Below are 9,816 nucleotides of genomic sequence, written 5' to 3' on the forward strand. Positions count from 1 at the left end.
AAAAAAAATATATCTATTCAATGACTGCAGTAGGATATGTAGCCCCAGTTAGGTGCTACTTTATAGGATGCGTAAAGTTAGACTTGTGCTCATGGAAATGTGTGTGTCACATGTGTTTGCTAGGAGGGTATTTGGATTGATTAGGGTCTTTGGTGATTCAATAAAATGTGGGGGGAAAATGGTATAGAAACCAAACATAGATAACAGAGACAGTGTGGGAGGAGAACAGGAGGTGGCAGAGGGTAAGAGATAGGGAACCAAGGATGGGGGAAAAAAAGCAAAACATACAGAAAACAAGAAATGGAAGATCATTTGCTAAGAATAACATATTTGTTGATGTGCTTGATTGAGACAATATACAGTGTACTCTGGATGGAAAATCTCATTATGTATGCTGTAATGATGTGTAATGATGTACAGTGAATGAATACAAATAAATAAATTGGGAAAAAAAAAAGATTTGAACTTGACAAGTCAAAATGATGCTACCAGTTTCCTCAAGTAGTAGACAGTCATGACATACAAACCAACTTTGATTCATGTAGTGCCATTTGGAAATAATAAAGTAGTCTTTTCCAGGACCAGCAGTTGGTGTAATGGCTATGTCACTGGACTCCCATGTAGCTGACCTCAGTTCGAGTCCCAGACCCAGTGGCTTAAACTCATGCCAGGAGCTTGTGCATGTGTGCTCAGGATCCCAAGAGAATAATGGAGGAGAAGGGATCGCGGCGTGGCCATCCCCCCTGGGGGGTGATTTCTCGCTTTCTGTCTCTCTCTCTGGTTTTCTGGCAAGCGCATGCACCCTATCGCAAAAACCTCTCAAAATAAATAAATAAATATAATAAAGTAGTCTTTTCCTTTGCGGTTTCTGAAATTTCCTAGGGATAACATCTTCCCAAAAAGGTTATAACTGAGCTGGACTTCAAAGGGGTTCTTTGAAACAGAAAAAGGGCCCTATTCATTTTTTTCCATTTTTTTAGTTTTTATTTATTTATTCACTTATTTTAGGGTTTTGCTTTTTGGTTTGTTTGTTTGTTTTTGTTTTTGTTTTTGTTTTTCATCTCATGCCATAAGGCACATAGACTCACTGGAGAAAGAAAAAGAGAGACAATGAGAGGGAAATTGAAAAACCATTCCCCCAGTGGTGATGGCCATGCCCAAATCCCTTCTCCTCCTGAGATTTCAGGCAGGTGCAAACATGCACCAGGCATGATTGTCAAGCCAGCAGGTCTGGTACTCAAACCACAATCAGCCATGTGGGATTCCAGTGCCTTAACCACACTACACCGTGTACTGTTCCTTTCAAAATATTTTTTTCTCTGTGTTCTTCAGATTGGATACTTTTTATTTGTCTTCAAGTACACTGTCTCTTTCCTCTGTCATATCAGTTCTGCTATTGAGTCCTTTCAGATACTGTACATTTTACTTCTAAAATTTCTATTTATTTTTTACAATTTCTATTTTTCTGCTGAAAAAAAAAAAAACAATCTTGCCATTCATTTCAAGAATATTTACCTTGGGACCAGCAGATGACATAATGGTTACATTGCTGGACACCCACATAGTCGATCATGGTCCTAGTCCCAGACCTGGCGGCTTAAACTGACGCTGGTTGCACGTGCCCAAGATCCTGAGAGGGGAATGGAGAAGGCATTGCAGCATGGTCATAACCCCCTGGAAGGTGATTTCTTGCTTTCTCTCTCTCTGTCTTCCTCGGTCTTTTCAGAGAGTGCACATGCCATATAGCAAAAACCTCTCAAAAAAAAGAGTGTTTACCTCATGGACTACGGTTATGATTGCTGATTTAAAGTCTTTACTGCTCGTTCTGGGTCATTTCAATTTGGGGACCTATGATTTCCTTTTACCTTGAAAATTGATCATATTTGATTTTTTATGTTGAGTTTTTATGGTACAATGGACAGTTTGAATATTATGTTTAAAGATGCTGGATCCTGTTTAAATTCTCTGGAGAAGGTTGAAATTTTTCACCAAATTTGGTTAGGTTTAGACTACAAGTTCTTTCTTATCTTCTGTGGTTCTCATGTCAGTTCAATTTTAAAAATCTGTGCTATTCTCTTGGACCCTAACCTATATCTTCATCATGCAGGATTTAGTCTCATGGTCTAGGACTTGGTTAATGTCTTAAATCATAGTTCAATTTGCTGGATTTTCGTTGTGTTGCTTTCTAGTATTTTTTTGCAAATGTGTTCCTCAGAATCCAGGACTTTAGTTAGTTCATATGGGAATTAAAATTATCCTCTTCTTTAGCTCTATCCTTTCTGAGATTTCAAATATTTTCTAAAATTGGTCAGAGGGCACATGTACTTACCTGAGTGAGAGAGACAGAGGGAGAAAGCTCTCCTTGTGAGGTATGGCCATGTCACAATCACTTCTCCTCCATCTCTCCCTCCTTTTGAGATTCTGTGCACACATACCCAGCATGTTTTCAAGCTACCAGGTCTGAGATTTGAACCACACAGTCAGCCTTGGGGATCCAACCATCTTAACCACCAGGCCACAGGCTGGCCCCTAGTTTTATCAAAGTAATTATTTTCTATGATAACAACTCAAATAATATAAAAAGGCTTTGATAAAGATTGGTTTCTCTTCCCCACCATTTCAGTACTACTCCACAGAAGCAATTTTATGAAATGTTTGTTTCTATTAATAGTTCCTCTGTTATTCCTCCATTTAGTAATTTATCTTATTTAAATACCATTTCTTACTCCACTCTGTGAAAAGGTGATAATTTTATGCCTATCGCTCTTCCCCTCTTCTGCTCCTAATATTTGGATATAACATATTTAAACTTTTATGTCCCAATCTGTCAGACTGCACAATCTTCTTCAATTTCCTTTTTATTTATTTATTTATTTGTAGAGAGATTTTGTTACAGGGCACATGCACTCACTGGAGAGACAAAAAGACAGAAAGCAAGAAATCATTCCCCAGAGGGGACAGTCATGCCACAATCCCTTCTCTATTCTCCTCTCAGGACTTGGGACACACACACACATGCGCCCAGCGTGAGTTTTAAGTAACTGGGTCCAGGACTTGAACTGCGGTCAACTACATTGGAGACCAGAGATGTAACCATTAGGCCATCTGCTGGTCTCTCAGTTTCTGATTCCACATGAAGATAACTGCCATTGCATTCTCTTTCCTTTCGCTCCCGCCTTCTAAGAGCTGTGTTTAGACTATCGTGTTGTCAACATTGTGCTCTTTCCAAAAGTTCACTATAATTATTAAACATTTTTTCCTCTAAGAATTATTTAACTTTATTTATTTATTTATTTTAATTTGACCAGAGAGAGACAGAGAGGGTGAGAGGGAAAAAGAGAGAGAGAGAGATAATGTGAGAAAGAAAGCTGCCAAGTCTGGGACTCAAACCGGGTCAGCCATGTGGGAGTCCAGAGCCCTTAACCACCACGCCACCTGCCAGCCCCATAATTGTTTAAACTTTTAAAAGGCCATGATGTTGTTTGCATTATTATGACTAGATTAGCATTCTTCAATACTCAGACAACTCGTAGTGTAGAAGTACATGTATCTCGTTAAGGCCCTTTGTGACATGTTGGGCAATTGAAGAATGTTAATAGCATCAAGCAAAAAGAATGATTTATCTTTTATCCCAAGGTATTTAAAATTCTGCCACAATTTAGTTTGTGCTATGTCTGAATCATAATTTTTTACATATGTTCATTATACATGTATAATGTATGTGTATATCTATGTGTGTATATATGTGTGTGTGCATGTATATGTGTGTGTATGTGTGTGTGTGTGTGTATATATACATATATATATATGCCTGTATTTATTTCCAGGATTTCTAAGTTCTTTTTTTTCTTGGGAGATTTTCTGCTGTCTTTGACCTGTGTATAGATGTCATCCTGAAATCTCTCTTCCTCCCGATTTTGGGCTGAATCTTACTGCTTCCTAGATTTTATGCATTGTGTTACTCCTCCTTGGTTTACTCTTCATTTGGTTGGGATACATCTTCAAGTAACTTCCTGTGAAAGTATAAATGGAGAGGAAAGTTTCTACTCAGGGACATGACTAGAAATGTCTTCATTTATCCTCATATTGATTGATAGTTTGCCAGTTTTAGACTTCTGTGTTGAAGGTCATTTTCTCTCAGAACTTGAAAAGCACGGTCCCCACGGCCTGCTAGCTTGTACTACTGCACCAACCAGGAGAAACAGGGAACAAGGATTATGTATCCATTAGCCGTCTCAGCCCTTTGATGCCTCTCCTTATAAGACAGTGATTTTAAGGGGTTTTCTTTGTCCTGAAGAGGTGGGGTGAATGTCCTACTTCTGTAAATTGCTGTGCTTTTCTCCTCAAAGTTGCTAACCGATGATTGACTTTTCTATTGAACTCGTTCACCTCTCACAGTTCTAGGAAGGCAGCAGCACTGGTGTGGTTCTGAAATAGCTGTCTCTTTTCAGCTTTGAGGCTGTCATTGAATTTCAGTAATTCGGGACTCGCAGTTAGCATCATGGCTATGTCGCTGGACTCTCATGGAGTCGACCATGGTTCACGTCCCGGACCCAGTGGCTTAAACTCATGCTGGGCACGTGTGCGTGCGGGCGTGCCCAAGATCCGGAGAGGAGAATGGAGGAGAAGGAATTGAGACGTGGCCATCACCCCTGGGGGGTGATTTCTTGCTTTCTGTCTCTCTGTCTCTCTCTGTCTTTCTGGCAAGCGCACATGTCCTATACCAAAAACCTCTCCCAAAAAAGTAATAAAAATGAATTTTAGTAATTCTAGTTGTACATATTTTTCATTATTTCCTTTTATTTTAAAAGGTTTTTGCCATTGGGTGCATGCACTCACCAGAGAGAGACAGACCACCCCCTGCAGGGGGAGTGGCAACACTGCAATCCCCTGCCTCCATTCTCCTCTGGAGACCTTAGGTATGCCCTCACATTTGCCCAGTGTGGTTTTCAAGCCACCAGGTCTAGGACCTGAACCACAGTCAGCCATGTGGGAATCCACAGCCTTAACCACATGGCACTTGCTAACTTTATTTCCATTTTCTTCAATTAGTCATCCAATTCTCCTTTCATTTTGTGCTATGTACAAAAGGGGGCTGACCCCATAGTTCAGTAGTAATTCTATGCATAGGGAACCAGACCCCACATGGACAATTACAGTTCAAATCCCATCCCTGGAGTCTTGGAAAATAAGCCAGGTATGTGCACACATGGTCAAGATCCTGATAAGATAAAGAAATGGAAAAAAAAAATCAGAGTGATTAGACCCCAATAGAGGAGATGCTTTCTCTCCCTTTCTCTGGCATATGCACACACACTCTGGCAATTAACTTAAAAATCAGGACCAGCAGATGGCATAATGGTTATGTTACTGGACTCCCATGTCCTCAACTGTGGTTTGAGTTCTGGAACTGGCAGCTTAAAACTCATGCCGGGCTGGCACATGTGCATGGGTGCCCAAAATCTCAAGAAGAAAATGGAGGAGAAGGGATTGTGGCATAGCCATCCCCCCCAAGGGATGATGTCTCACTTTTTTAAAAAATGTACTTATTTTACATTCATTCACTGTACATCATTACCGTTTCTTCCTAATTTCTTGAAGTTACATCTGAGCATTTAGAGGCACACAGGAGGAGATTATCTACAATCTCTCTGCAGTTCCAATTTTCTCCCTGTCTGGTGGATCTTGGGATCTGGAGGGTGAAGGGTGAGCCGAAACTCTTCAGTTGTCTTAGCCCCTGAAAGAGATTGTTTACAGCTCAAAATCAAGTTCTCACTTTCTGTCTCTGTCTCTGTCTCTCCAGCGAGTGCACGCTCCCTATAGCAAACATCTCTTTCTCAGAAAAAAAAAAGAAAGAAAAAAGAAAAAAAAATATATATGTATATCATGGAGGGGCAGAAATTGTCCTTACCAAAAAGGTAATTTTCAATGAACACAGAACAGGAAGTGATCCAAAGAGAGTATACAGTATTACTAAATTCTCTAAGTCTTCAGTAGGGTGACTCTCCATGGAGAATCCCAGGCTACAAAGCACTTAATTCTCACTGTCTGCATTGACTTCTTCTCATTACTTATTACTGTTTTGTTTCTTTCAGCAAGAAAAATTACAAGGAAATCCAACAAAGAAAACCAAATCAAAAAAACTGGATCCCCTCAAAGGCCAGAAGGTTATTGCGAGATGTGATGAAAATGGCTTTTATTTTCCAGGTAGATTGTTTTCTTATATGAGACTCCTTTGTTATGTAATTTGTTTTGGGGGGTCAGCGGTTTTCCTGGAACACTGACATTTCATGAGCTGGACTCGACTTCTGCTTCTCAGATGAAGGTATTCTCCTTCTCAAATGAAATGGTGAGGAAGTTTCTCACCATATTTGAGGGGAAAAAGGAACATGAAAATGTATTTATTTTCATCTCTCATGTTTTTAGTAAACAGAATTTTATTGCACACCAAATAGGTCTCACGTACGTAATATTCTGAAAGTGCTTGTATGATGTGATGAGCAAACAGGTGAAAATTGTATCTCCATGGAGGTTTCTTCTCAGTAAAGATGACAGCCTTGCAACCAAAGAAACAAAGGCAGTGTGTCAGATACAGTGCCCTTGAGAAAACTGAACCACAAAGGGGGCTGGGAGTGCCCAGGTGAAGGCTGCAATTCTAAATTTGGTGGTTAACCAAGGACTCCCACAGAAGGTGACATGTGAATAAGGAAGGACTTGAGGAGGGGCAAGCCCTGAGATTATCTAGGAAAACAGAATTCTAAACAGAATAAATAGCATCGGGGAGGCCTGAGGCTGGAGTGTCTTCTGGAGGCAGAGCCAGGAGACCCGTAGGACCCTAGGACCCAGAGAGTTGCCTGACACTTCTGGGAGATGTGATTACTGGAGGGAGCTGCCAGGAGAAGTTCAGCACAGGGTGGGGGGATGGAGGGCGCATCATCAGTGACAGTAATACGTGTAAGGATCTTTAAGTGAAGAAACATTTACATCTGGAACTGGGAATGCGAAGGGCACACAGAAAGTAATGAAGCTGTCTAGAGCAGTTAGTACGAGACCATTTATAAAAAGGTCAAGTTAAGGAATTTGAACTTTAACCTGAGGGCACTGGAGAGCCACAGTTAAAGCAGGGAGAAAGACAATCACATTTGATGTTTTCAAAGAAATCACTCCTGTTGCGGAGTGAAGAGTGGCTGGAAAGTGGATTGGGATGACTGGGGCCATTAGATAGTGGAGCCTGCAGGAGATGGTATGTGTGGGCAGGGCGTGTCTGGAACATGATGGATGGTAGGTGCCTAACAGGTACCCAGCTGCCGGTGTCAGAGAAGCAACTGGAGATACAGGTCTCTAGTTTGGAGAGGAAGTCTCTCTAGAGATAGAGACATGAGAGCCATCAACCCAAAAGTCATCTTTGAAGTCATGAGAAGGGCCCGAGGGGACAGAAGTACCAGGAGACAACCTAAGGCATCTGTGAGGCAGAACGATGGTGCTGCTGGTCTTGTGTAAACTTGATCTATCCCTAGTTAAAAGAATAACTATTCATTCAACTTAATTAAATGATCTTTTTAGGTAGGAAAAAAAATGACCTCAGCAGAATGTTTGGTTTTCCAATAGGCATGAATGTAGAACTAACAACCAGGACGTGTTATTTGAAATTCGATAAGTGTTCTGTAGAGTTGCCTAGACAAGAGTAAATATGGATCAGCATTTGCAGTGAGTGTGTGGGCTAAGGCCTGAAATTCTTTACAAAAGCAGGGGCTGAGACTCACCCATTGCTCTGGGGTTCATATTTGCTCAGAGATGATTTTAAGAGGCCACACCTGCTTGAGAAACTTGATTTTTCTGAATTTGAGCCTTGAAGAGGGGTCCAAACCTAAACCAGCAGAATGGAAAGGACTGAATTCCCAACAGCTGAGTTAGGGCTTGGGCTGAGTTTGCTAGGTCAAGGCGCCAGAGAAAAGCTGTAGGAGGGCTAGAACTTTCCCTCAGCACCATCCCTTCGTAATAAGACAATGCGAAGATACACTGGGGGAGTTGAAGGGTCAGGGTTCATCCCACAGTCACACACAATACCTGAGACCGTATTGAGAATCTTTTAAAATGTGCAATTCGATGGGGCCAGAGGGTGGCATGGCGGTTAGGATGCTGGACTCCCATGCGGCTGCCCATGGTTCGAGTACCAGACCTGGCAGCTTCAAAGTCATGCCAGGGTCATGTGCGTGTATGCCCAAGATCCCATGAAGAGAATGGAGTAGAGGGGATTGTAGCTTGACCATCACCAGCAGAGGTGTCTTCTTTCCTTCTCACTGTCTCTATCTGTGTATCTCCTACGAGCGCATGCACCCTATAGCAAAAGCCTTTTAAAAAAGGTTTATAAAGCGCAATTCCAGGCTGAAAGCACACACTCCTACTAATGGCCTGGCTTCTCCAAATGCTGAAAGGTAGGGAGATAGGCACATTTCAAAACCCGATTTTAAATCATGGGATCTAACTAATGGGGAATTTTTTATTTGTGGCTGTGATTAAACTCACGAAAGTCAGTTTAGGGGAAGTAAACATTTGAATTTAGTCATGTAATCAGTCATTTTGATTAGCAGCTAGTTAGTAAACATTGACTCAGCCAAATTAGACGGCCATGCATGAGTGCGCTGGGCGTGCTCAGTTTTGGCTCTCTCCCCCCACCTCCCCCACTGGGGACTCCAACTTTACCTTTGTTAGAGTATTTTTTAATGGAAAATCATTTCAAACGGGATTGGATAAAATGGAAAGACTCTTGTATATTCTTTACCTAGATTTACAAACTTTTAAGATCTTGTCACATTTTATTACATAAATAATTTAATCCTATCTCTCTCTCTCATGTCTTTTCTGTTTCTTTTTCACACATACACTTTCTTTTTTCTGAATGGTTAGAGATTAACATTTATCTTGGAGCCATTCTCAGAATGGTGACAGAGATTTCCACGTGACCAATGTGATTCCGGAGGTCAGCGTGGACCTCCTAATTGAGGAAATGACTGTATTGTACAGAGTGGAAGCGACAAGCAATGGCCTGGCTCATCCAGATGCTGAAAGGCAAGGAGGAAGGCACATTTTAAAACCTTCTTTAAAATCATTACTTGTGAGAATTGGGTCATCCTTCCTGTTGTTCATTGAAAAAGAAGCATTTTACTTAAGGAAATTCACAGCGATTTCTGCCATAGAAACAAGTTGTGATGGAAGAAAAAGGGAGCTAAACTGAATACTCTCTCAGGTGTAATGATTTAACAGACAGGGCCCAGCAGTTGGCGTAATGGCTGTCGCTGGACTCCCACGTAGTCGACTGCGATTTGAGTCCCAGACCCGGTGGCTTAAACTCACGCCGGGTATGTGTGCATGAGTGCCCAAGATCCCGAGAGTTGAATGGAGGAGAAGGGATTGTGGTGTGGCCATCCCCCTGGGAGGTGATTTCTCGCTGTCTGTCTCTCTGTCTCTCTCTCTCTGGTGAGCACACATGCTCTATAGGGAAAACCTCTCAAAAAAAAAATAAGAACAATACTATGTTTTCATTTGTTTGAGTTCTTTCTTTTTCTTCTCATAGCCACATGATTGGAATCAAGTTCTTGTGCCTGTTTCCCTGTCTTTCCCAGCAGGATTGAAAACAATTAAAACCCTAGGGAGAGACCAGCAGTTAGTGTAATAGCTATGTCGGTGGACTCCCATGTAGTCAACCGCAGTTCAAGTCCTGGACCCGACGGCTTAAACTCACGCCGGGCGTGTGTGCATGCGTCCCCAAGATCCCGAGAGGAGAATGGAGGAGAAGGGATTGCGGCATGGCCATCC

The 9,816-nt window shown here is 41.6% G+C and overlaps 1 protein-coding gene across 3 annotated transcripts in view; it reads left to right on the forward strand.

Moving 5' to 3' along the window:
- VWA3B (von Willebrand factor A domain containing 3B) overlaps positions 1 to 9,816 on the forward strand; it is a 288,347-nt gene that overhangs the window by 259,050 nt on the left and 19,481 nt on the right. For all 3 annotated transcript variants that reach the window (XM_027767524.1, XM_027767525.1, XM_027767526.1), the window contains one exon: positions 6,096 to 6,207. In XM_027767524.1, the coding sequence (XP_027623325.1) occupies positions 6,096 to 6,207 (112 nt within the window). The remainder of the gene's footprint in view (positions 1 to 6,095; positions 6,208 to 9,816) is intronic.

Source organism: Tupaia chinensis, unplaced genomic scaffold, assembly GCF_000334495.1.
Source record: "Tupaia chinensis unplaced genomic scaffold, TupChi_1.0 Scaffold144276_1, whole genome shotgun sequence".
NCBI classification, from domain to species: Eukaryota; Metazoa; Chordata; class Mammalia; order Scandentia; family Tupaiidae; genus Tupaia; species Tupaia belangeri.